General features: G+C 48.7%; 1 protein-coding gene and 1 non-coding gene across 2 annotated transcripts; one reads left to right on the forward strand and one right to left on the reverse strand.

Annotated features, from left to right (window-relative positions):
* Positions 1–3531: 3531 nt before the first annotated feature.
* LOC126029271 (U6 spliceosomal RNA) lies at positions 3532–3633 on the reverse strand. The gene has a single exon (XR_007502901.1). It is a non-coding gene; the product is annotated as a U6 spliceosomal RNA (small nuclear RNA).
* Positions 3634–16224: 12591 nt separating this feature from the next.
* Positions 16225–20426, forward strand: CRX (cone-rod homeobox). Its single transcript, XM_049786512.1, has 3 exons — positions 16225–16318; positions 18315–18466; positions 19782–20426. The coding sequence occupies exons 1-3, from the start codon at positions 16225–16227 to the stop codon at positions 20424–20426; spliced, it is 891 nt and encodes a 296-aa protein (XP_049642469.1).
* Positions 20427–26037: the final 5611 nt, after the last annotated feature.

A 26037-nucleotide genomic window follows, 5' to 3' on the forward strand; every position in this document is an offset into this window, starting at 1 on the left:
AATGCATCTTGATTTTCACTTAATTATTAAATGCATCTTGATCTTCACTTGATTAAATGCACACTCGGCTGCTAGCTGCGTCCGCACCAGTTGGTCTTTGCGAAGGCCACTGCAGCCTCCAAAAGGACAAGCTCTGCCATGCACGTGGCCGACCCGGGTTCGATCCCTGGCACCCCACAAGGCCCCCCCCAGAACCTGCCAGGAGTGATTCCTGAGCAGCACAGAGCCTGGAGTCAGCCCTGAGCATCTGCGAGCTGTGACTCTCCAAATCAATGCAAACCAGACAAAGGAAAGGACATGAACCCCAACTCCTGGCTGCAGCACCCCGAAAGTGACATAAGAGAGCTAGCAGCTCATTGCTGGCTTTGCAGTGGGTCCCCTGGGAAATGGTTCCGATGGGTTCTTGAGTCCGATTCGGACCTTAGGCCGTAAGGGGAAGGGAATAAAATAAATAATAAAATAATAAATAAAATAAAATAAAATAATTCCAGAAAATTCCCTGACATGTTGCTTTTCTCCCAACAGCGCCACCGCGTGGCCGACTGTGGGAACTGCACCTGCCCGGATCTCTGGGATCATTTTCGATCTATAAAGGATCCACTGAGGCTTTTGAGATCTTCTCCCCGTTAACCCTTGCATCACATCCCCGTGAGCCATGTTCGCCCACGTGATTTACAGTCTTAAAGTATACTGACAATGGCAGGGTATTAAGCGTACTAGTATTTCAACGCCAGATTTTGGACCCTACCTGGCTCGAGGGGACCCATATGGGTTGCTGGGGATCGAACCCGGGCCAGCCAAGTGCAAGGCAAAGGCCCTCAATTCTTGTGTACAGCCTCTTGGGTCTTACTGAGCCAGCCAATCTTCTGCTTAAGCAGCTCTCTGCTGCTGTTATTAGCTGCCACTATTTTATTTTATTTTTCCTTTTTACTTTTTTGGTTTTGAGGTCACACCCAGCAGCGCTCAGGGGTTCCTCCTGGCTCTACGCTCAAAAATCGCTTCTGGCTGGCTCGGGGACCATATGGGATGCCGGGATTTGAACCACCATCTTTCTCCATGCAAGGCTAAAGCCCTACCTCCATGCTATCTCTCTGACCCTAGCTGCCACTTTTATTAGCCAGTTTAACATACCATAAATCACATGAGGAGTAGGGGTGTTGTAATTAAGGGGACCTGTGCTTATTTACTCGGAAAAGGTATAAGGAAAAAAGGAAAAGTGATTTTTACAGGTGTCTATAATTTTACAGATGAGAACACTAGGGGAGGGTGCTTGTCTTGAATGTGGCTGACCCTGGTTCTATCCCCTATGGTCTCATTAGTATCACCAGGAGTAATTCCTGAGTGCAGAGCCAGGAGTACTCCCTGAGCACTGCTAGGCCTGATCCATAAACTGAAACAACAACAACAACAACAGAGAGAAAGCAAATTTTTTTTTTTTTGGAGAAGGCACACATGGCAGCGCTCAGGGGTTATTCCTGGCTCTGCACTCAGAAATCGCTCCTGGCTCGGGGGACCATATGGGATGCCGGGACCGAACCCACATTCATACTGGGTCAGCCGCGTGCAAGGCAAACGTCCTACCGCTGTGCTACCGCTTGGGCCCGCAAATATTTTATTTTAACACTGCTTTGATTGTGGTGCTAGAATTTGGAGAAAGATGATGAATACCCGGATGAGTTGATATCTTACTAACTTATAATTAGATCTGTTTTACCAAAGCTCTGGAAGAGAAAGGACAGTGGTGAAGACATTACTCTGATCCTGGTTCCATCGCCAGCACCATATAGGGTCCCCTGAGTCCCACCAGCAGTGATCCATAAGGAAAAAGCCAGAAAGAAGCCCTGAGCACTGTTGGGTGGGGCTCCAAAAGCTGAAAGTAAAAAATAAAAAGCTAAAACAACAACATAAACAGAAAAAATAACCCACCCAAAGCAAACAAAAAACAACAGAGAACAGACACTTCCAATCTCAAATAGTAATAATATTCTTATTTGTTTTGTTTTTGTTTTTGGGCCACACCACTGGTGCTCAGGGGTTACTCCTGGCTCTGTGCTCAGAAATCGCTCCTGGCAAGCATGGAGAACCATATGGGATGCCGGGATTCGAACCATCCTTGGTCTTGAGTTTGCTTCTTGCAAGCAAACACCCTACTTCTGTGCTATCTCTCTGGCCCCAGTAATATATATTCTTTCCTTCCTTCCATCCTTCTTCATTTCAGATTCCATGTGGGGTCTCTTGCTCTGTGAATAACAGGAGGGGTCCCATGCCTGTTGCCTGCCCGCAGCCCTGTCCCTCCTGGTCACCGCTAATTTCCAGCCTGTGCTCAAAGGCCCAGACACCCAAGTCCTCACCACGCTTGGAGAGGCTATCAGGGATGGCAGAGACCTCCTGCAATCCAGAATCCTTTGGAAGGATCAAAGAGCTTCCGTTTGTGTCTCTGGGTTTTGCTTGTCCCTTTAAGACAAAACAAAACGAAACAAACCCAAAACAAACAAACACATGGGCCAGAGTGACAGAACAGCAGGTAAGATGCTGGCCTTGCAGGGGGTCGACCAGAGCTAAACCCAGCACCCCAGAGCACTGCCAGGAATGATTTCTGAACACAGAGCCTGGAGTCAGCCCTGAACATCGTCAGTAGTGGCCCCCAAACAAACAAACAAACAAAACAGTAAACAAACACATGCATACAAGCAAAAACAAAAACACCACTGGCAAGAAAACAAAACAAAACAAAACAAAACAAAAAACCCTGCCAGCCAAAACCACACCCCACAGAAGCCTTAGGTGCTTGGAATTCTTGAACTTCAAAGCTGGGAATTATTTTTTTTTTTTTTTTTTTTTTTGGTTTTTGGGCCACACCCTGTGACGCTCAGGGGTTACTCCTGGCTATGCGCTCAGAAGTTGCTCCTGGCTTCTTGGGGGACCATATGGGACGCCGGGGGATCGAACCGCGGTCCGTCCTAGGCTAGCGCAGGCAAGGCAGGCACCTTACCTCCAGCGCCACCGCCCGGCCCCAGCTGGGAATTATTTTAATTCTGTCATCACTTTAGGGACCCACCCCTTTACACGACACTGTGTATCTAAAGCTACCTAATGTTTAGAAAGAAAAGAAGTCACAGAATGGTCAACTAGCAACAGAAGCTTAATATACCTTCTGATGGGGCCCGAGAGATAGCATGGAAGTAGAGCGTTTGCCTTGCATGCAGAAGGACGGTGGTTTGAATCCCGGCATTCCGAGCCTGCCAGGAGCGATCTCTGAGCTTAGAGACAGGAGTAACCCCTGAGCACTGCCGGGTGTGACCCAAAACCAAAAAATAATGATCTCAATTGTGAGACACAAAAATTCATAATTTTTTTTTTTTGGGGTCACACCCGGCAGCACTCAGGGGTAACTCCTGGCTCCATGCTCAGAAATTACTCCTGGCAAGCACAGGGGACCATATGGGATGCCAGAATTTGAACCAATGACCTTCTGCATGAAAGGCAAATGCCTTACCTCTATGCTATCTCTCCGGCCCCAATTTTCTTTTTTTAATATAATTACTCTTCACAAATTTCCATGTTACCTTGCACAAGGGCTATGCTAATCTCTGTATGGTTCCAATTTTAGTATATGTGCTGCTGAAGGAGAAATCATAAATTTTATTATTGCTGTTTTCTCTCTTTCTCTTTTCCTTTCTTTCCTCTATCTCCTTTCTTTCCTCTCTTTCTTTCTTTCTTTCCTCTCTCTTTCCCTTCCTTCCTTCCTTTCTTCCTTTCTTCCTTTCTTCCTTTCTTTCTTTCTTTCTTTCTTTCTTTCTTTCTTTCTTTCTTTCTTTCTTTTCTTTTTCTTTCTTCTTTCTTTCTTCTTTCTTTCTTTCTTTCTTTCTTTCTCTTTCTTTCTTTCTTTCTTTCTTTCTTCTTTCTTTCTTTCTTTCTTTCTTTCTTTCTTTCTTTCTTTCTTTCTTTCTTCTTTCTTCTTTCTTTCTTTCCTTTCTTCTTTCTTTCTTTCCTTTTCTTTCCTTCTTTCTTTCCTTTCTTCCTTCCTTCCTTTCTTCTTCTTTCTTCTTCTTCTTCTTTCTTTCTTTCTTTTTTCTTTCTTTCTTTCTTTCTTCTTTCTTTCTTTCTTCTTTCTTTTCTTTCTTTTCTTTCTTTCTTTCTTTCTTTCTTTCTTTTTTCTTTTTCTTTCTTTCTTTCTTTTCTTTCTTCTTTCTTCTTTCTTTCTTTTCTTTTCTTTCTTTCTTTCTTTCTTTCTTTCTTTCTTTTCTTTCTTTCTTTCTTTCTTTCTTTCTTTCTTTTCTTTCTTTCTTTCTTTCTTTCTTCTCTTTCTCTTTCTTTCTTTCTTTTTTTTCTTTCTTTCTTTCTTCTCTCTTTTCTCTCTCTTTCCTCCCTCCCTTTCATTCTTTCTCTTCTTTACTTTTTTATTTTGTTTTGTTTTTTGTTTTTTGGGGCCATACCCGGTGACTCAGGGGTTACTCCTGGCTATGCGCTTAGAAATCACTCCTGACTTGGGGGACCATAAGGGACACCGGGGGATTGAACCATGGTTTGTCCTAGGTTAGGTGTGTGCAAGGCAAATGACCTACCACTGGCACCACTGCTCTGGCCCCTCTTCTTTTCTATTTAAATAATTTTGCTCCCACCTGCCTGGAAACAAAATATCATGACCAATATGTCAATTATGTGATCTTTAAATAAAGTAGTAGAGTAAATAAAGTAATATATATTGACCTGGCTTGATTCTATTTATATATGTAATAGTTATATATTTAGGAAAAATGAATATATAGTTATATATATACATATATACATGAATATACAGATATATGTAGATACAGATATAACTGGAATCAAGTCAACTGTTATTGTAAAGAATAACTCCCAAAAGAAACAAGGAAGAATAAACTCTCCTTGACGGCTTTCCCCCTGTTTCTCACTTCCTGGCCATACCAAAGAGATTACTTTTATTTTATTTTACTTTATTTTGGGCACGCTCAGAGATCACCTTGGTGGGGCTGGTGTGATCTGTGACCCCTTTCCCCTGGCCTCCTCCCCCTGCTCCTGGGGCCTCTGCCTGAGACCAGACACCTGCTGGGGCGGGCCTCCCTTCTGTCCAGGCCCCTCTTGGCTGTCCCCTCCTAATTCCCTGTAATGCTGAGGCCCCCCTGGCTAATCCTCTTGGAGTCTCCGCAAGTGGAGTCCTGCCACTGATTGGAGCCAGGGAGGCAGCCAGGGGGCGCCAGAGGCCGTGGGCGGTGCAGTGTAGGGGCAGGACCAGAGCAGTTTATGATGATGATGTTTGCTTGGTTTGTTTCAGGGACCGTTATTCCTGGTGGGGAATCTGGGGGTCCTATGGGGTGCTGGGAATTGAACCCACATCCCAAGCTGTGCAAGGCAATTACAGTTTAAAAGGATTTTATTGTTGGGGCCAAAATTGCAGAGCCAGGAGTGAGCCATGAGCACGGTCAGTTGTGACTCAGAAACACAAATAAACTAACTTTGGGGCCCAAGTGACAGGACAGCTGGGGATTGCGCTTGCCTTACAAGCAGCTGACCTGGGTTCCATACCTAGCACCCTCCCATAGGGTCCCCTGAACAACACCAGGAGTGATCCCTGAACGAAGAGCCCCTGAGCACTGCCAGTTGTGGCCCCAAAATGAAACAAAGAACTAAGTCACCAGCACAGAGTACTTACTTTTTTTTTTTTTTTTTTTGGTTTTTGGGTCACACCCGGCGGTGCTCAGGGGTTACTCCTGGCTGTCTGCTCAGAAATAGCTCCTGGCAGGCACGGGGGACCCTATGGGACACCGGGATTTGAACCAACCACCTTTGGTCCTGGATCGGCTGCTTGCAAGGCAAACGCCGCTGTGCTATCTCTCCGGGCCCAGAGTACTTACTTCTAAGTAAAAGAATTAAGCCCCTGGCACAGAACACAGGTGAGGCCAGGGAATGGCCAGCAGTTGGGTCTTGAGGAAGAAGGACAGAATCTGGGTGTCTCTCTGCCCACTCCCACTCCCCTGGTGTAAATCCTGCCCGCTCCTGGCAGTCAGCGTTCCCGAGATGGAGGGCTGAGGTTGGGGGGGGGGTCATATCCATCAGGGCCTATGAATTGGTAGTGGATGCTGGACGTGCCAGGGACCCAGCTCCCCTCCCTGCCTTGTCCCCTGAGAAAGTTAGGTTCCCCCCACAATTCATAGCTTTTCAACCTCAGCCTTTAAGAAAATTCAAAGCCTCAAGGGGCCAGGTAATACAGAGGGGAGGGCATTTGTCTTGCACGAAGATGACTTGGGTTCAATCCTCGGCATTCCATAGGGTCCCCCGAGTACCACCAAAAGTGATTCCTGGGGCCGGGCGGTGGCGCTAGAGGTAAGGTGCCTGCCTTGCCTGCGATAGCTTGGACGGACCACGGTTCTATCCCCCGGCATCCCATATGGTCCCCCAAGCCAGGAGCAACTTCTGAGCGAATAGCCAGGAGTAAACCCTGAGCGTTACTGGGTATGACCCAACCCCCCCCCCCCCCCCCCCCGCCCAAAAAAAAAGAGTGATTCCTGAGTATGGCTGAGTGTAGCCCAAACACCCCAAAACAAAAACAAAGTACAGCAAACTATCTTTAGGTAGAAGATCATGATACTATTGCTCTTCAAAGTTTTATTTTTGGGGTCACATCCGGCAGCGCTCAGGGGGTTACTCCTGGCTCTATGCTCAGAAATTGCTCCTGACAGGCTCAGGGGACCATATGGGATGCCGGGGATCGAACCCGTGTCAGCTGCTTGGAAGGTAAACGCCCTACCTGCTGTGCTATCTCTCCGGCTCTAGCAAGTTACTTTCAAATTTGTATTTACCTTTGCTTTTTGTACCACCCCAGGCAGTGTTCTAGGCTTACTCCTGCCTCTGCCTTGGGGCTGGAGAGATAATACTTGGGGAGGGCCTCAGGCATGGATCCCTGGCACTACATCGGGTCTCCTGAGCACCACTGCGTGGTGGCCCAAATTTCCCCCCCAGGAGCTCAGGGAAATCAGGAGACTGAGGGGGACTTTGTCCTTGGCACTGTATGTACCCGACAGCTGGGCTACTTATGGGCACTGTCAGGAGCTGGTAGATGGGGCACAGCTCACGACAGATGGTGGCAGAGCCGGCAGGGCGGTTTCCCTGGCCGTGACCTTAGGGGATTTGCAGCCAGTAAGCCTGGGCCACACCCCCCTCCCTGTTTCCCTTTGGCATTCATCACCATAGCATGGGGTTATTTATTTGACATTTTTAATGTTGTGAGTTTATTTTAAATATTTTATTTAAAATGTATTATATTGGGGCCGGAGAGATAGCATGGAGGTAAGGCGTTTGCCTCTCATGCAGGAGGTCATCGGTTCGAATCCCGGCGTCCCATATATGGTCCTCCCGTGCCTGCCAGGAGCAATTTCTGAGCCTGGAGAGCCAGGAATAACCCCTGAGCACTGCCGGGTGTGACCCAAAAACCACAAAAAAAAAAAAAAAAAAAAAAAAATGGATTATATTATATTTTATTTATATACGTTTATTTATTTATTTATTTATTTATTTAGTTTTTTGGGTCACACCCGCCTGCGCTCAGGGGTTACTCCTGGCTCTATGCTCAGAAATCACTCTGGCAGCTTGGGGGACCATCTGGGATGCCAGGATTTGAACCACCATCCTTCTGCATGCAAGGCAAACGCCCTAACTTCATGCTATCTCTCTGGCCCCTATGCACATTTATTTATAGTTCATTTGTTTTTTAAAGTTTTTAAGCTTTATTGATTGATTGATTGATTGGTTTTTGGGCCATGCCCAGCGGTGTTCAGGGGTCACTCCTGGTTCTGCCTTCAGAAATCAGCCCTGGAAGGCTGGGGGACCATATGGGATGCCAGGAATTGAATCAGGTCCCTCCCAGGTCAGCCACATGCAAGGCAATTGTCCTATCGTTGTGCTATCTTTCCAGCCCTATAGTTTATTTTAAATAAACGGAGGTGTGGGCCGGAGAGATAGCATGGAGGTAAGGTGTTTGCCTTGCATGCAGAAACAGTGGTTCAAATCCTGGCATCCCATATGGTCCCCTGAGCCTGCCAGGAGCGATTTCTGAGTGTAGAGCCACTGCTGGGTGAGGCCCAAAAACCAAAAAAACAAAACAAAACAAAAGAAAACAAAACAGAGGTGTGCCCCAGAATTATTATTCTTCTGTTTTGTTTTATTTTTTGGTCTTTGGGTGACCTGTCTGGCAGAATTCTTGGCTCTATGCTCAGGAATCTCTCCTGGAAGGCTCAAGGGACTCTATGGGATGCCAGGATGGAGTGTTATTCCTCCGCTTTATTTATTTATTTTGGGGTTTTTGGATCACCCATCTGGTGATGCTCAGGGGTTACTCCTGGCTCTGTGCTCAGGAATCGCTCCTGATGGTGCTCAGGGTACCCTATGGGATGCCAGAATCAAACCTGAGTTGGCCCCATACAAGGCAAATGCTCTCCCCGCTGTTTTATTTCTCTGCCCCCCCCAATGCTATTTGAGGAGAAGGACCCAGCATTGTGGCTCTATCTACCCCCTCCCCTCGTCCACTTTTTCTCTCTTTATTTAAAACAACAAAAATTATTTTTTCAGGCCATGATAGAGAGAATCTGAACACAGAAGCCCATAAAGTGTGTGGAAGAAGGAGAAAAGGAGGGAGAGTCTGGGGGATCCTAAAGGCATGGGAGGGAGACTCTAAAGAGGGGCTGGAGCCAGCTGAAAAACAGAGGGAGGAAAGAGGCCTCGTGGGGCAGTCAAGAGAGACAGAGACAGACAGAGACATAGAGAGACAGACAGAGACATAGAGTGAGCAAAGATAGACAGAGATAGAGAGACAGACAGAGACATAGAGACAGACAGAGACATAGAGACAGACAGAGACATAGATAGACAGAGAGAGCAGAGACAGAGAGACAAAGAGAGTGACAGACAGAAAGACAGAAACATAGAGACAGAGAAAGAGAGAGACCGAGATACAGAGAGATGAGAGAGACAGATTCAGAGACAGCAGAGAGACAGAGAGAAGAGAGATGAAAGAGAAGAGAGAGCTGAGAGGGAAAAGAGAGAGGGAGAAAAGGGGGGGCATCCAGAAAAGTCTGCCCTCCTGTTTGCATCTGTTCTCTGCGTCTCCCTGGTGCCCCCCTCATCCCCTGTGCCCCCAGCCAGCACCAGCACTGGGGAGACCCCAGAATGAAGAGGGGACTGGCCCAGCGCAGGGGGGAGCGAGGTGGTGGGGAGAAGAGGGGGATTAGGCAGCCGGTGCCCCTCCCCCCAGCCAATGTCACCTCAGGGTCCCGCGGGCAGGATTACCCTCGGAGGCGCTGACATCACCCTGCTGGGGCTTAAAACCTGCTCAGCTGCTGGTGTCCACGGGGTCCAGGCCGGCCACCAGGACTGCTGAAGGTGAGCAGGGTCGGGGAGCCTCAGGTTAGGGGGTGCTCAGCTTTCAGCTGTATTTGGGACACCTGGGAATGGGTCTGATAAGGTTGGGGGAATCCTGGTGGGCTGCCTGGAGAGGAGAGGGAGGGCAGGCGAGAGGGCACAGCAAGGCCTGGTGGAGTTTAGGGATGTAGAAGGATGCAGAAGCAGAAGTGACAGGAACTGCCTTACAGAGCTAAGGCAAGCACCCCCATTCCTACTCTTTGGATTTTTTTTTGGGGGGGGGGACACATCTGTTCTCACTGACCAGAGAGACAGCAGAGGGTTAAGGCTATTGCCTTGTATCAGTCCTGGTTCAATCACCCCGAGTTCCTGGAGCACCCTCAGGAGTGATCCCTGAGCACAGGGCCAGCCTGGAGCACTCTCAGCTCTGAACGCCATCAGATGTGGTCCCAAACAAACCATTTTCATTACTTCCTACAGATCCTTCTTTTTTTTTTTTTTTTTTTTTTTTGTCTTTGGGCCACACCCGGTGACGCTCAGGGGTTACTCCTGGCTATGCGCTCAGAAGTCACTCCTGGCTTGGGGACCATATGGGACACCGGGGGATCGAACCGTGGTCCATCCTAGGTTAGCGCAGGCAAAGCAGGCACCTTACCTCTAGCGCCACCATGCAGGCCCCACAAATCCCTCTTTCATGTAATTTTCCGCTCCATGCTTCTATGACCTGGATTTCTTTTCTTGTCTGGAGGGTGCCCAGGAGGGGGAATGTTCATCAGAAAGATGGAGGCAGAACCCACGGTTGGTGGCCTGAGCCATGGCACAGCAGGGAGGGCATTTGTCTTGCACAAGCCTGACCATCGGGTTTGATCCCCCAGCATCCCCGAAGGTCCCGTTGAGTCTCACCAGGACTGACCTCTGAGCATCACCGCTGTGGCCCCAAATAAAAGATGCAAAGCCAACCAAAAAGCCCTCAGAGGTGGGGATGGAAGGGTTTGGAGAGTGTACATAGGTGATGCATAGTGGGTGCAGATACTTAGTTCTCAGCTCAGCACCCCCAAAAGGTGTGGGGTGTATCTGGGATGGGTGGGCAGAGGGTGGGCAGGGGGAGAGAAAAATATTCTTTTGGTGTTTGGGCCACACTTGGTGGTGCTTAGGAGTTCCTCCTGGCTCTGCACTCAGAAATCACTCCCGGCAGGCTCGGGGGACCATATGGGATGCTGGGAGTTGAACCCAGGTTCATCCCAGGTTGGCTGCGTATAAGACATACGTCCTGGGGCTGGAGAGATAGCACAGCGGTAAGGCGTTTGCCTTACATGCGGAAGGTCGCTGGTTCAAATCCTGGCACCCCATATGGTCCACCGAATCTGCCGGGGGTGATTTCTGAGCGTAGAGCCAGGAATAACCCCTGAGCATTGCTGGTGTGACCCCCCCCCTCAAAAAAAAGACATACTTTCTACCACTGTGCTATCACTCCTGTCCCTTCCTTTTAGATACTGTGGTTTGCAGTACTGTCACCAAAGGGGTACCCTATCCCTTTCCCTCCTTCCAGAACCCAGTTCCTGTACGAAGGGATCATTCCCAACCCTTCTCTACCCTCACTGGGGTCCCCACTTTCTGTGACAAGTTTCCTCCCATGGACAGGTCCTCCTGGCTCTCATCTTTCTTGTCTCTGGGGATTATTACCAGACTGTCTATTTTTTTTTTTTTTTTGAGTCACACCTGGCTGCACTCAGGGTTACTCCTGGCTCTGCACTCAGAAATCACTCCTGGCAGGCATGGGGGACCATATGGAATACCAGGATTCAAAGCACCATCTGTCCTGTTTTGTCCAGCTTTGTGCAAGGCAAATGACCTACCGCTGTGCTATCTCTCTGGCCCCCCAGACTGTCTTTCCAATATCCCTCCAATGAGATTGATCGTTCTGTCTGTCCCTCTTGATGGACAATCTAATCTTCAGGCACAACAGTGACCGAGCTACCGATCCAGACCAGATTCTAAGTGTCCACTCGCCCTAATGGGCTTTTTGCTTTTTCTTTATTTGTGGGGCCACACATGGAGGTGCTCAGGGATTACTCCTGCCTCAGTGCTCAGGGATCACTCCTGAGGGGATTCGAGAGACTCTGTGTGGTGCCGAGGATGGAGCTGGGGTCAACTTTCACCCTGGACTTTCCCTCCGGCCTGTCACAAGGTTCTTGTGGGTGAACTGGGTGGGTGAGGGGCTTACTGACTGTCTGGGGCCTTCCTGCTCACCCCAGGCTCTGTTCCCCAGTGATGGAAGAAGGATCTCCCAGATGGTCTCACAAGGCAAGCTGGAGTCTTGAGGTCCTTCTGTGTGAGCCCCAGAATGGGACATCAGGACCCCTGGGTGCCAGTCTGTGCCCCACTTTGGATCCCAGGGCAGGGATGGAACAGAGCGGTGTGTGAATGTGTGTGTGTGTGTGTGTGTGTGTGTGTGTGTGTGTGTGAATTTCCAGTTCCAATTTCCGCTTCCCCTGCCAGGACAAGGCAGATGTCACTTGGCCACTTATCCACGGCAGGAAGCTGGTTTTGTGGCTGTCCCGGCCTTGGGGTACTCTCCTAGGTAGTCCCGGCACTGGTGCTCTCTGTCCTATGAGGTGGGAGCCCAGAGCATTTGGACCCCGTGTCCTTCCAGGATGAGATCTTGACACCGAGAGGGGCAGCGTCCCCTCTTGGGCTAACCCACCCTGCTCCAGGCTTTGGGCTCAGCCACTGACATTTGCACTGCTGCCTGTTGGATTTAGGCCAGCACTGGCTCCCTGCTTTAGAACCCCCACATAGAGGGGAAATTCTGGGGCCCAGAGTGGTAGGAGGGTGGAACCACTGCTGGGTTTTAGCCCCCAGGACCTGTCAATTTGGTCTGCCTTCCCCCAACTGGGTGAGTTGCCGAGTGTCCCGGCTTCGATCGTTGGAACTTGGATCTCCGGTGGGAGGTCAGGCTAAGGGGTGCAACCCTGTGTGCCCCCCAACACAGCCAACTCCAGTTCCGGAGCCTGAGACTCAGGTGTGGGGGCTGAACCCCACCTGGCCTGGACACGTGACCCCAGTGCAAGGAAGTCTGGGGTGTTAGTCATCTGCTTCCGTGATGCCCTCCAAACTTCTCTGTGGGGCCCGATGGAACTAAAAGGGAGAGGCCAGAGTTTGGTCCCTGGTATGATAAATGCCCACAGCCTCAGTGCCAGAGCAGCTGCTGAAAACTGGGCAGAGGGCACTGCCTGAGCTTCGCCCAGTTTTGCCCCAAACTCTTAAAACAAACCAACAAACAACGCACAAAAATGGGACTGGAGCAAAGTTCAGTCTCACATGTGACTTTCCCAGGTTTGATCCCCGGCATTCCATAGGGTCCCCCAAGCCTGCCAGGAGCGATTTCTGAGTGCAGAGATAGAAGCCAGCCTTGAGCACTGCTGGGTGTGGCCACAAAACAAAAACAAACAAACAAAAGAGGGGCTGGAACTGGAGATACAGCACAGCGGGTAAGGTTTTGACTGTGGCCAACAGGGTTCAATCTTCAGCTTTCCCTGAGCACTGCCATGGGTGATTTCCAAGCATAGAGCCAGGAGAAAGCCCTGAGCACCGCCAGGTGTGGAGGTGTGGCACTTAAATAACAACAACAACAAACAAAAAAAATATTTGTTCTTGGTGTTTGGGGTCACACCTAGTGGGGCTTTCTTTTCTTTTTCTCTTTCTCTCTCTCTCTCTCTCTTCAAAAAAATATTTGTTCTTGGTGTTTGGGGTCACACCTAGTGGGGCTTTCTTTTCTTTTTCTCTTTCTCTCCTTTCTTTCTCTCTCTCTCTCTTTCTTTCTTTCTTTCTTTCTCTTTCTCTCATTCTTTCTTTCTTTCTCTTTCTCTCTCTTTCTTTCTTTCTTTCTTTCTTTCTTTCTTTCTTTCTTTCTTTCTTTCTATCTCTCTCTTTCTCTTCTTTCTCTTTCCTTTCTTTCTTTCCTTTCTTTCTTTCTTTCTTTCTTTCTTTCTTTCTTTCTTTCCTTTCTTTCTTTCTTTCTTTCTTTCTTTCTTTCTTTCTTTTCATTTCTTTTTTCTTTCTTTCTTTCTTTCTTTCTTTCTTTCTTTCTTTACTTTCTTTCTTTCCTTTCTTTCTCTTTCCTTCCTTCCTTCCTTCCCCTTCATTCCTTCCTTCCTTCCTTCCTTCCTTCCCTTTCCTTCCCTCCTTCCCTTCCTTCCTTCCTTCCTTCCTTCGCCTTCCTTCCTTCCTTCCTTCCGTCCTTCTTCTTTCTTTCTTTCTTTCTTTCTTTCTTTCTTTCTTTCTTTCTTTCTTTCTTTCTTTCTTTCTTTCTTTCTTCTCACCTTCCTTCCTTGCTTCCTTTCTTGCTTGCTTCCTTCCTTCCTTGCTTCCTTCCTTCCTTCCTTCCTTCCTTCTTTTTTTCTGTGTGCAAGGCAAACATCTTCCCTGTTGTTTTATTTCTTTGGTCCCCCATTTTCCTTGTGTTTTTTTTTTTTGTTTGTTTGCTTTTTGTTTTTTTGTTTTGCTTTTTTTTGGGTCACACCCAGCAGTGCTCAGGGGTTACTCCTGGCTCTATGCTCAGAAATTACTCCTGGCAGGCTCAGGGGATCATATGGGATGCTGGGATTCGAACCACTGACCTTCTGCATGCAAGGCAAACACACTACCTCTATGCTATCTTTCGTCCCCCCCCCCTTTTTTTTGAGGGTCACAACCAGTGACGCTCAGGGGTTACTCCTGGTGCTCATAAATTGCTACTGGCTTGGGGGACCATATGGAATGCCGGGGGATTGAACCAAGGTCTGTCCTGGTCAGCTGCGTGCAAGGCAAGCACCCTACTACTGTGCCACCACTCCAGCCCCTCATTTTCCTTTTTTTAGACAAGACTTTGAGGACTTTTTTTCCCCCTAAAAAATGATCTGTGCTAGTTTTGCACATATCTGACTTGAGTTCAATCCCTGACACCCCATATGGTTCCCCCCATCCCAAACTTGCCAGGAGTGATCCCTGAGTACAGAGCCAGGAGGAAGCCCTGAGCACCACTGGGTGGGGCCCCAAATGAAAAATAAAACAAAAAAATAATTCAAGCTAAAGCCAAAGTAGGAATGGAGAGCAACTCTTCCAAAGGGGTCACTTTTACTAGTATTTTTTTCTGAACATTTTCATATAGCTATAGCAGATATATATACACGCTTAAATATACAAATACTGTAGAATTATGTGATATGTATTGCTGCTGACCTTTGAAAGCCCTGTTTTACACCCTGAATTGGCATAATGAATTGCATATAATTTGGTAATATAAGACATTCATAGAGCTGGGTGATAGCACAGTGGTACCTTGCACACAGCCAACATGGGACAGAACAGAGTTCGATCCCCAGCCTCCCATATAGTCCCCAGAGCCTGCCAGAAGCAATTTCTGAGTGCAGAGCCAGGAGCTCCACTTGAGCACCACTGGATGTGCTCCCCCAAAACAAACAAACAAACAAACAAAAAAAGACAATAATACACATGCTTGTGTGTTTTGACCCCACTTGCCAAAGTGTAATGTTTTGAAGGGCTACACACTAGCAATGCTCCAGGGCTGACTCCTGGCTCTGGCAAGCTCAGGGGACCATGTGGGACTCCAGGAATTGAACCCAGATCGACTGTGTACCTACCCATTTTGCTATCATGCCGTCCCCTGCAGTGTTATATTCTTCTTTTAATTTTGGAGTTTGGGGTTCTATCTGGCAATGCTCAATGGCTACTCCTGATTCTGTGCTCAGGGATCATTCTCAGGGCTCAGGGACCTTAAGGATTGCTCTGGATCGAGCCAAGTCACGTCTATGCAAGGCCAGTGTCTCCCCGACTTCTCCAACCTCTCTGGCTTCTCCAACTCTCTTCTTTCTGACAACCAGGGGAGGGTCTGAGTCAATGGTGGTGAGTGAACCTCACAGCTGTAATTAAATTTTCAAATGTGTCCCCTGACCCCCGTTTCCTTAGTGTGATTGACCATCCTGGTTTGTTGTAGAATGTGGGAGTTGGTGGCATAGAAATTCTTTTTTTTTTTTTGGTCACACCCAGCAGCGTTCAGGGGTTCCTGGCTCAGAAATCACTCCTGGCAGGCTCGGGGGACCATATGGGATGCCAGGATTTGAACCACCATCCTTCTGCATGCAAGGCAAATGCCTTATCTCCATGCTATCTCTCCGCCCCCCCTCTTTTCTTAAATTTTTGGGCCACATCTAGTGGTGCTCATGGGCTACTCCTGACTCTTCACTCAGAAATCAGAAAGCTCCTGTCAGGTTTGGGAGAACCATATGGGATGTCGGGGATCAAACCCAGGTCCGTTCTGGGTCGGCTGTGTGCAAGGCAAATTCCCAACTCTGTGCTATTGCTCCGGCCCAGAAAATTTTTTTCTATATAAATTTTGGGCCATGCCTGATGGTACTCAGGGGTTACTTCTGGTTCTGTGCTCAGAAATCACTCTGGGCGGTGTTCAGGGAGACCATATGGGATGCCTGGGGATCAGACCCAGGTCAGATGCATGCAAGGCAAGCACCCCTGGAAATTCTTGCTTTCTGAGAATTCTCCATCTTACATCAATTGGAACAACTGGTCGACCTACTTTCCCAGCTCATCACAAGGATTTTGGAGATGGGTGTGTTGGGGTGTAAGTCCCCCCAAGTCCCCTTTCTGGGTCAGCCTTCCAGAGTCTCAAAAATGCTTTTGCCTTATGCAGAGGGTGGTATGTCCAAGGAAGACACTGAGGCACAGACAGGGGACACCCATGGGCTGAGGAACCTGGACGCCTTGGCAAACAGCCTGATCCCCCTTGATTCTTGCAGGTCGGCTGACCTGGGCCCTCCTGGCTCCCCGAAGACCATGATGGCGTATCTGAACCCAGGACCTCATTACCCAGCCTTGACCCTGGGAGGCCCCAGTGTGGAGCTGATGCACCCGGCCATGTCATATTCAAGTGAGTTTCTGACCTTCCCACACCCTAGCGAGGCTCACCCCTCAATTCATGCTGTCTTTGCTCTGAGCTCTGACATGGGTGTCATCAGAGCCATCTGCCTGTCAGATGGTTTGGTTTTCAAATGTGTCACTGAGAGCTGTCGAGGTAGTGAGACCCTCTCAGAGATAGAGGGGAGCAGTGACGAAGTGAACCATATGGATGGCCCCCCAAAACCTCCATCTGTTAGTAGTGTTTAGGCAACTTAAATTATTTTATTTTAATTTTTATAAAATTTATAAATGTATATAATTATATACAAATTATAGAGTATATACGTCAATATACATAATACATACACTTATATAATTTGCAAATAATTTTATTTATTTATTTATTTTTGTTTTTGGGTCACACCGATGGCACTCAGGGGATACTTCTTGCTCTGCACTCAGAAATCACTCCTGGCAGGCTCAGGGGACAATATGGGATGCTGGGATTCGAACCACCATTCGTCTGTGTCAGCTGTGTGCAAGGCAAATGCCCTACCGCTGTGCTATCTCTCCGGCCCTTTATTTACTATTTTATTTTATTTTAGCCCAAACCTGGCACTGCTCAGCTGTTACCTCTGGCTCTACACTCAGGAATTACTTCTGGTGGTGCTTAGGGGACCCTCTGGCATGCTGGAGATTTGAACCCAGGTTGCTCGTATGCAATGCAAACACCTTTCCTGCTGTACTACTGCTCTGACCCCTTCATAGGTGTCTTTTATTTTTATTTTTTGGAATTTGGTCAATCACTATGAATCTGCTTCTTTTTTTATTTTTTAATTTAGTCACCATGAAATCACAAAGTTAGGGCCAAAGTGACAGCATAGTGAGTTGGACAGATGTCTTGCTTACGACTGACCGGGTTCAATCCCAGGCATCCCATATGGTCTTCTGAGCCTGGGAGAAGTAATTTCTGAGTGCAAAGCCAGGAGTAACCGCTGAGTACCATTGGGTGTGGGCAAAAAACAAACAAACAGGGCCTGGAGAAATAGCACAGCGGTGTTTGCCTTGCAAGCAGCCGACTCAGGACCAAAGGTGGTTGGTTCGAATCCCGGTGTCCCATATGGTCCCCCGTGCCTGCCAGGAGCTATTTCTTTCTTTTTTTTTTTTTTTCAGGAGCTATTTCTGAGAAGACAGCCAGGAGTAACCCCTGAGCACTGCCGGGTGTGGCCCAAAACAAACAAAACAAAACAAACAAAACAAAGAAAGAAAGAAAAGAAAAAAAACACAAAGTTATTTGTGATTCAATTTCAGGCATTCAATGAGACTTGCCTCTTTTTATTTTTTGTTTTGGACCACACCCAACTGGTACTACTCCCTGGTAGTGCTTGGGTAACCCTATGGGGTACCAGGGATCCAGCCTGGGTTGGTTTCATGCAAGGCAAGTGCCCTCCCCACCACGCTATTACTCCAGCTCCAAATCTGCCTCTTTTATAGAATAGCCTCTGTAGAATATCTCTAATAGTAGGCTTTGGCCAAGTGTGCCTTAGTGCCTGAGACATTATAGCACAGCTTTCTTTGTCACTGTTGTTTTGGGGCTACAAGATGCTCAGGGGTTACTCCTGGCTCTGCACTCAGAAATTACTCCTGACAGCTCAGGGCAACATATGGGATGTCAGGGATCGAACTTGGTATACACAGTGGTGTACAAGGCAAACACACTCCCTACCATGCTATCACTCTCAACCCTGCTTTCTAAACTGGTCCATGGACCAGCAGTTGAAGATCATAGATCAGGGGGAGCAAAAGCCTAGACCTGTGTGTCTCCTCCCAATAAGACCAGTGTCCCTTGGGGGGGGCATGAATCCCCAAAATCTCAGAGCCTCCCTGCATCATGAAGGCAGCGGTGAGGCACCAACACTCCAGGGAGGGGGTGACCCTGGCTTGAACACAGCCTACTCCAGTACAGTCTCCCTCCTGTCCCTTGGGAGAATCGGGGTTCCTGGGTGACCCCCTGGCTCATTCCCCAGGTGCCCCGAGGAAGCAGCGGCGTGAGCGGACCACATTCACGCGGAGCCAGTTGGAGGAGCTGGAGGCCTTGTTCGCCAAGACGCAGTACCCCGACGTGTATGCCCGAGAGGAGGCAGCCCTGAAGATCAACCTGCCAGAATCCAGGGTGCAGGTGGGGAGGTTGCAGCGATGGGGAAGTCAAGGGTACAGAGTGAGGGAGGAGGCTCTCGAGGTTAATTATTAAGTGAGGATAGAGGGGCTGGAGCAATAGCACAGCAGGGAGGGTGTTGGCCTTGCACGCGACCCATCTGGGTTCGAGCCAGGCATCCCATAGGGTCCCCAAGGTGATCCCTGAGTGCAGAGCCAGGAATAACTCCTGAGCACCAGAGGGTTGGCCCAACACCCCCAAAAAAGGGTTATTAGTATGTGCCTATTATTTGATGGATGATATTTACAATTTTATGTATGATGCATATATAGGTATAGCATGTTTTTTATGTATGAATAATTAAAATGTATGTATGTATAGGCTGTGTGAAATGTGTATTGATCTGTATTCCCAAAGATGGAATGCATGTATTGGGTGCAAAAAATATGTGTATGTATAAATGACTGGTTGGATAAAAGGACATATATTATATAATATATGTAGGTTATATTGTGGTTAGATGAATTATTACATGTGTGCTGTGCTTATATGTATGATAAACTAGATATCAATATACAATCAATTATTGATTTATATATGGATGTTTTTAAACGGATGAACGGATGTGTGTGGATGTATGCAAGAACTTTTAGATGGATAGATGAATGAGTGGATGGGTGGGTGAACGAAATGAGTGGATGGGTGGGTGAACGAAATAGGTGAATGAGTAAATGTATGAACTGGGTGGGTGGTAGGTGAATGGGTAGAGGACAGATGGATGAGTGGGTGGATGGATGAGTGGGTAGGTGGATGGATGAACAGATGGGTGGATGGGTGGTGGATGGATGGATGGTGGATGGTTAATGGATGGATGGATGTGTGGGTTGATGAATAGATGGTGGGTGGGTGGGTGAGTGGATGGGTAAATGGATGGATGGGTAGATGAATGGGTGAAAGGGTGGGTAGATGTATAGAGGTTGACTGGATAGATGGATAGGTAGAGGTGTAGATGGGTGGGTGGATGGATGGATGGGTGGATAGATGGGTGGGTGAATAGGTGGATAGATGGGTGGGTGGATGGGTGGATAGATAGATGGATGGTGAATGGATGGATGGGTAGATGGGTGGATGAATGGGTGGGAGATGGTTGGCTGGCTGGCTGGATAAATGAATGGAAGAATAGGTGGGTAGATATATAGATGAAATCAATGACCCTATAACTAATTGCAATGAGATGATAAGTACTGTTCCAATATCTCCTGTAAAATACATTCGAGGTAACTCAAGGCTTTGGGGCCTCCTCCACTCTCCCTGCCCTCACCTCCCTCTGCCCCTCTAGGTCTGGTTCAAGAACCGCAGGGCCAAGTGCCGACAACAGAGACAGCAGCAGAAGCAGCAGCAGACCCCAGGGACACCAGCCAAGGCTCGCCCTGCCAAGAGGAAGGCGGGTGGCTCCCCCAGGCCCCCCGTGAACATCTGTGTCGACCCCTTGGGCATCTCGGATTCCTACAGCCCCCCATTGCCTGTTCCCCAGGTCTCACCCAGTGCAGCCGTGGCCACGGTGTCTATCTGGAGTCCAGCCTCTGAGTCCCCTTTGCCGGAAACCCAGAGGGCCGGGCTAATGGCTCCGGGGCCTTCTCTTACCCCCACACCCTACACCATGACCTACGCCCCAGCCTCTGCCTTTTGTTCTTCTCCTTCAGCCTATGGGTCTCCGAGCTCCTATTTCAGTGGGCTGGATCCTTACCTTTCTCCCATGGTGCCCCAGCTGGGAGGCCCAGCTCTCAGCCCACTTTCTGGCCCGTCTGTGGGACCATCCCTGGCTCAGTCACCCACATCCCTGTCGGGCCAGAGCTACGGCTCATACAGCCCCATGGACAGCCTGGAATTCAAGGACCCCACAGGCGCCTGGAAATTCACCTACAACCCCATGGATCCTCTGGATTACAAGGATCAGAGTGCCTGGAAGTTCCAGATCTTGTAGAGAAAATTCCTCCTCAATCTCCAGCTCTGGCCTCTGGGCTTTCCTCCCCTCAGCAGCTCAGATCCAGGCACCAGGAAACCGAACTCAGGGTTGAGGGTTGGACCATAGCACAGTGGGGAGGGTGTTTGCCTTGTATGCGGCAGACCTAGGTTCGATCCCAGGCATCCCATAGGGTCCCCTGATTATTGACTTCCTGAAGGAAGTCCCAAGAACTGCCGGGTGTGGCCCCCCAAACCAGAAAGACAAACCAACACAAAAATTCCAACTCACAGTTGACTTGTGGGGAGTAGTGTTGAAGTCAGGCCCACTACGTCCTGCCTGAACAGTGGAGTCAATCCATGAACTGCCCTCCAAGAAGATATCCCGCTCTGCCCCTCTTTAGCAGATGGCTAGAGATCCTTTTAAGAAACCTCAAAGGCAGACTCTGTTTTTTTGTTTTGTTTTGTTTTATTTTTTTTGATTTTTGGGTCACACCCGGCAGCGCTCAGGAGTTACAATCCTGGCTCTATGCTCAGAAATCACTCCTGGCAGGCAGAGGGGACTATATAGAATGCCGGGATTCGAACTACCATCTGTCCTGGTGGCGCAAGGGATAAGGCATCTACCTTGCCCACACTAGCCTAAGATGGACCAAAGTTCGATCCCCCAGAGTCTCATATGGTCCCCCAAGCCAGGAACGATTTTGAGTGCATAGCCAGGAGTTATCCCTGACCATCACCGAGTGTGGCCCAACCTCCCCTCCCCCCAAAAGAAAAATGTTCATGGGAATGTTGTGGACTTTACATAGGATGATTTTGGAAGAGGGATTTGGGACTGTTGGCTATAGAAATATTTTCAGTCTTATCTTTTTCTGGCTCGTTCTGATGAATGAATACTGGAATGCAGTCTGGGGTGGAGAGGAATTCACTGTTCAGGCTGCTGTGGGGGGGCAGGTCATGAGTCTCTCCCATCCTGGGGGGGGGCAGGGAGGAGGTCTTGGATTCAAAGGGAACAGGGTGTCCTAGGAGGTGTGAAGGGGGCTGTGAAGTTCTGGAGGAACAGATAACTTCAAGGGCCAGAGAGACTATGACTTGAAGACACTTAGGGGTGCAGTTGAGATTCTAGAGTGACCCAGTGAGAGAGCTGGACTCATTCTGGGGGACTCAGGGGACCTTTTAGGGACCCCTTCTTCAACTCTGTTTCTGATGTTGAAGCTTTGATTTTCCACAGCCAGAAAGAGGGACCAGGGAATAGGGTATGGAGGCAAAAGGAAGAGGCTTGGGGGGCTTCCTCATTTTGTCCTGGGCCTGCGCCCCTTTGTAGAAAAGCAGGTTCTCCTTCCTGACCCCCCCCCCCCCCACAGGCCTGCAAAGTCTCAGTTGGTGGCTCTCACACCAATGGTGCCAATCCTAGATACTATATGGAGTCCACTGCCAGGGATGGGGCCCCTTTGGAAGAGACAATATGAGGTTAGGGAGATGAATCAGCACCATAGTGTTCCCCTCTCTGAGCACCGCATTGTCTGACGGTCCCACATCCTAGGGCCAAACACTGACCCTTATGGACAGGGTGATTGCAAATTGCTGGAAGCAGCCCCCCAGAGACCCCTGAGCATGGCTAGTTTCTGGTTTCCCCACCAGAAAAATAAATAAAATGTTGACTCATTTTCAAAGTCGGAGTGTTCCTTGGAGAAGCAGAGGCGACACATGTGTCTCACCTCCTGTCCCTGGGACTTGGCTTTGTCCACGTTGCCTAAAGCCAATTAAGCAGGAACATGGGGATTGCCCCCCCCTCATGCATTCCCCCCCCTGTGACCTCTAAGCTCCTTCTAGACCTTTCTCTGCCAGCTGGTAACCCCCCCTGCCCCATCCCCCATTTTCTCCCAGTTCTTCCTCCTGTCTCTTCCATTTTTCCATCTCCTTTCTTTTTTTATTTTTATTGATATTTTTGGGGGGCACACCTGGAGGTGCTCAGGAATGACTCCTGACTGTGCTCAGGAATGATTCTTGGCAGGGTTCAGGGTGCCCAAAGGTATGCTGGGATTGAACCCAGTTGGCCAAGTGCAAGATAAGCACCTCTCCATTGTGCTATGTCTCTGATACCCCTTTCTTTTTCCTCAGTTTCCCTGTCTTTCTCCTCCTCCTCCTTCTTTTCTTCTTCTTCTTCTTCTTCTTCTTCTTCTTCTTCTTCTTCTTCTCTTCTTCTTTTCTTCTTCTTCTTTTCTTCTTCTTCTTCTTCTTTTCTTCTTCTCTTCTCTTCTTCTTCTCTTTTCTTCTTCTTCTTCTTCTTCTTCTTCTTCTTCTTCTCCTCCTCCTTCTCCTCCTCCTCCTCTTCTTATTCTTCTTCTTCTTCTTCTTCTCCTCCTCCTCCTCCTCCTTCTCCTCCTCCTCCTCTTCTTCTCCTCCTCCTCCTCTTCCTCTTCTTCCTCTTCCTCTTCTTCCTCTTCTTCTTCTTCTTCTTCTTCTTCTTCTTCTTCTTCTTCTTCTTCTTCTTCTTCTTCTTCTTCTTCTTCTTCTTCTTCTTCTTCTTCTTCTCCTCCTCCTCCTCCTCCTCCTCCTCCTCCTCTTTCCCTCCACCCTGACTTGATGTCTCCACAGCTGGGTCATCCTTCTCTGCCACAATCCTGCCAATCAGTGGCAGCCAAGTGGCTACACACACGTTTAAGATGCGGCTACATACATGGATAACATGCGTCTACACTGGGGGTTAAGATGCATTTACACATGTAGTTAGTCGCGTCTATATATGGGGTGATGGCGCATCATCTACAATGGGTTATGATGCATCTACACATGGGGGTATGACATGTCTACACACTAGTTAGGTTACGTCTACACATGTGGTCATGCCGCTTTTACACACATGTTTGACGGACTGAAACACACAGGCTTGATGGGACACACAGGTTTGTGTCCTTGGGTGAAACATAGTTCCTGCCTCAGTTTCCCTTCTGGTTCCATGGACCATAGAGAAGTCCAGCCCGAGAAGAATCAAAGCAGGTGGTTAATTATTAGGAAGGCGGGTCAGTAGACATAGCTGATTCCTATTGGCCATGGGGTTAGAGGAAGGCGGGGCCGTAAACACAGCCAATTCCTATTGGATCCCAGCAAAGCAACTTACAGTTCCGGGCATTGCTGGCCATGGAGTCCCTGAACCCCGTGCATTATAGTCCCTGAGCCATCAGCCTGGTTAGCCAAGATTCACTCGAGGCCTCCTGAGCACCACTTGGGAGCTTCCCCCAACTAATGATGTTTGCCTATCCTCATGGTCCCTTGAATACCACCACTAGGAGTGACTCTCTGAGTACTGTCGAGTGCCCTTCCTGCCCAGCCAGAAAGAATAAAGTGTAGATGGCCATGCAGTGGGACGGGGATACTCAGCCCCAATATGTGACAGCTTACTGGGCACAGTTAATGAGAACTTAATGAGACTCACACTTAATGAGAACAGTGCTCTGGGTGATGGTTTCTTTGTCCTCTTTTTCTCCCTCTTCCCTTTCTTTCCTTCCTTCCTTCCTTCCATTTCTCTTTCTCCTCTCCTTCCTTGTTTCCTTCCTTTTCTTTCTCCTTTCCTTCCTCCCTCCCTTCTTTCCTGCATTCCTTCTTTCCTTCATCATTCTTTCTTCCCCTCTCCCCTTCCCTCCTTCCCTCCCTACTTCCTTCCCTCATTTTTCCTTTCTTCCTTTCTCCCTTCCTTCTTCCTTCCCTCCTTCCTTCCTCCCTCCCTCCCTCCCTCCCTCCCTCCCTCCCTCCCTTCCTTCCTTCCTTCCTTCCTTCCTTCCTTCCTTCCTTCCTTCCTTCCTTCCTTCCTTCCTTCCTTCCTTCCTTCCTTCCTTCCTTCCTTCCTCCCTTCCTTCCGCTTCCTCCCTTCCCCTCCCTCCCTCCCTCCCTTCTTCCCTCCTTCCCTCCCTCCTTCCATCCTTCCTTCCCTCTCTCTCTCCCTTCCTTCCTTCCTCTCATCTTGCTGGAGTACAGGCTCTTCTGGCCCTTCCGACACTCCCCCTCCCTTAGTGCCTGTGTTCCTCCCTGGTCTCTCGATATCTCAGACACTAGTGTTTCCTTCCCTCACCCCCATATTCTCTGCAGCCTCCCACACTGCACCCGGCTCTCTCCCCTCACCTCAGGGCCCCTCCCTGGCTCTCCCCTGCCTCAGCAGAACAGGACTAATTTAGCAAATGTCCCAAATCCTCTTACAGTGCCAGACTTGGAGCAGTGGGGGAGGAATTAGTGGGGATCAGGTTCAGCCTGGGGGTGGTGGTGGCTGCTGAGGGGGTGTCCCTGCTGCAGACAGCAGAGTCTCCACTCAAAGCCTCCCCCAAACAGACCCTTTTGGGTCTCAGGGTGTGATGGCAAAATCACAAGTGAACCCTTTTCAGGAGCACAGACTTGGGGCTAGTCTTCCTCTTTGATTTCCCACTCCAAGCCCTTCATTGCAGCCATAGAGAAAGCCCCTGACTCCCCCCCCCCCACAAAAAAACCAACAACACTGTCCTCATCTATCCCCCAAGACCAACCCTTATTTTATTTGACAGATAGACATTACTGGCAACTGTCTGATGGGTTGAGGGGTTCCTGCTTCCAACATCCACTCAGTTCAGGTGCAACCATTTGCCAAGATGTCGCCTTAACTTCTGCCTCTCTTCTCTGACCCCACGACTGCTCTATTTTCTTTTCTTTTCTTTTTTTTTTGGTTTTTGGTTTTTGGGCCACACCTGGTGGTGCTCAGAGGTTACACCTGGCTATCTGCTCAGAAATAGCTCCTGGCAGGCACGGGGGACCATAGGGGACGCCGGGATTCGAACCAACCACCTTGGGTCCTGGATTGGCTGCTTGCAAGGCAAACGCCGCTGTGCTATCTCTCCAGCCCTTGCTCTATTTTCTTTCTGAATTATTTTACTGCAATTCATCTTCTCAAGTCCCATCCATTTTGCTGAAAGCTTCAAGAACAAAACAAAACAGCAATAGCGACAAACCATCTTCTCTCATAACTGTGAGCCATCCATTGTGTAAACACAGTGGGTCTTGGTTCAATCATCTCTCATCTTTGATTAGCTGCATGTCTTGGCTCTTAAAAACAAAATTACCAGATAATAGAGAGATAGCATGAAGGTAGGACGTTTGCCTTGCATGCAGAAGGACGTTGTTTCGAATCCCAGCATCCCATATGGTCCCCCGAGCCTGCCAGGAGCGATTTCTGAGTGTAGAGCCAGGAGGAACCCCTGAGAGCTGCCGGGTATGACCCCAAAACCAAAACCAAACAAAATAAAATAAAATTACCAGGATCAAAGCCACTTTTGAAGTTTCGTATTCTTTATTTTAAAATTAAAAATATATTTATGCAGGAGCTGGAGAGGTGGTGCAAGTGGTAAGGAGTTTACCTTGCCCGTGCTAGTATAGGATGGACCCTGGTTTGATCCACTGCAGTTCCATATGGTCCCCCAAAGCCAGGAGTGATTTCTGAGAGCCCTGAGCGTCATGGGGTGTGGCCCCAAAACAAAACAAAAGAATATATTTATGCACCATGATAACAAACATCTTTGCATTTCAGTTATGAAAAAGAACACCCCCTTCACCAGTGCAACCTTCCCACCACCTATGCCCCCATTTCCCTCCTGTGCTATCTCTTCGGGCCC

The sequence above is a fragment of the Suncus etruscus genome, chromosome 14 (assembly GCF_024139225.1).
Source record: "Suncus etruscus isolate mSunEtr1 chromosome 14, mSunEtr1.pri.cur, whole genome shotgun sequence".
NCBI classification, from domain to species: domain Eukaryota; kingdom Metazoa; phylum Chordata; class Mammalia; order Eulipotyphla; family Soricidae; genus Suncus; species Suncus etruscus.

Bases quoted from the DNA above. Each gene is read 5' to 3' on its own strand.
- CRX (XM_049786512.1), top strand. From the start codon at position 16,225: ATGATGGCGTATCTGAACCCAGGACCTCATTACCCAGCCTTGACCCTG. The intron at 16,319-18,314 runs GTGAGTTTCTGA...CTCATTCCCCAG, and splicing joins CCCGGCCATGTCATATTCAA to GTGCCCCGAGGAAGCAGCGG. The intron at 18,467-19,781 runs GTGGGGAGGTTG...CTGCCCCTCTAG, and splicing joins TGCCAGAATCCAGGGTGCAG to GTCTGGTTCAAGAACCGCAG.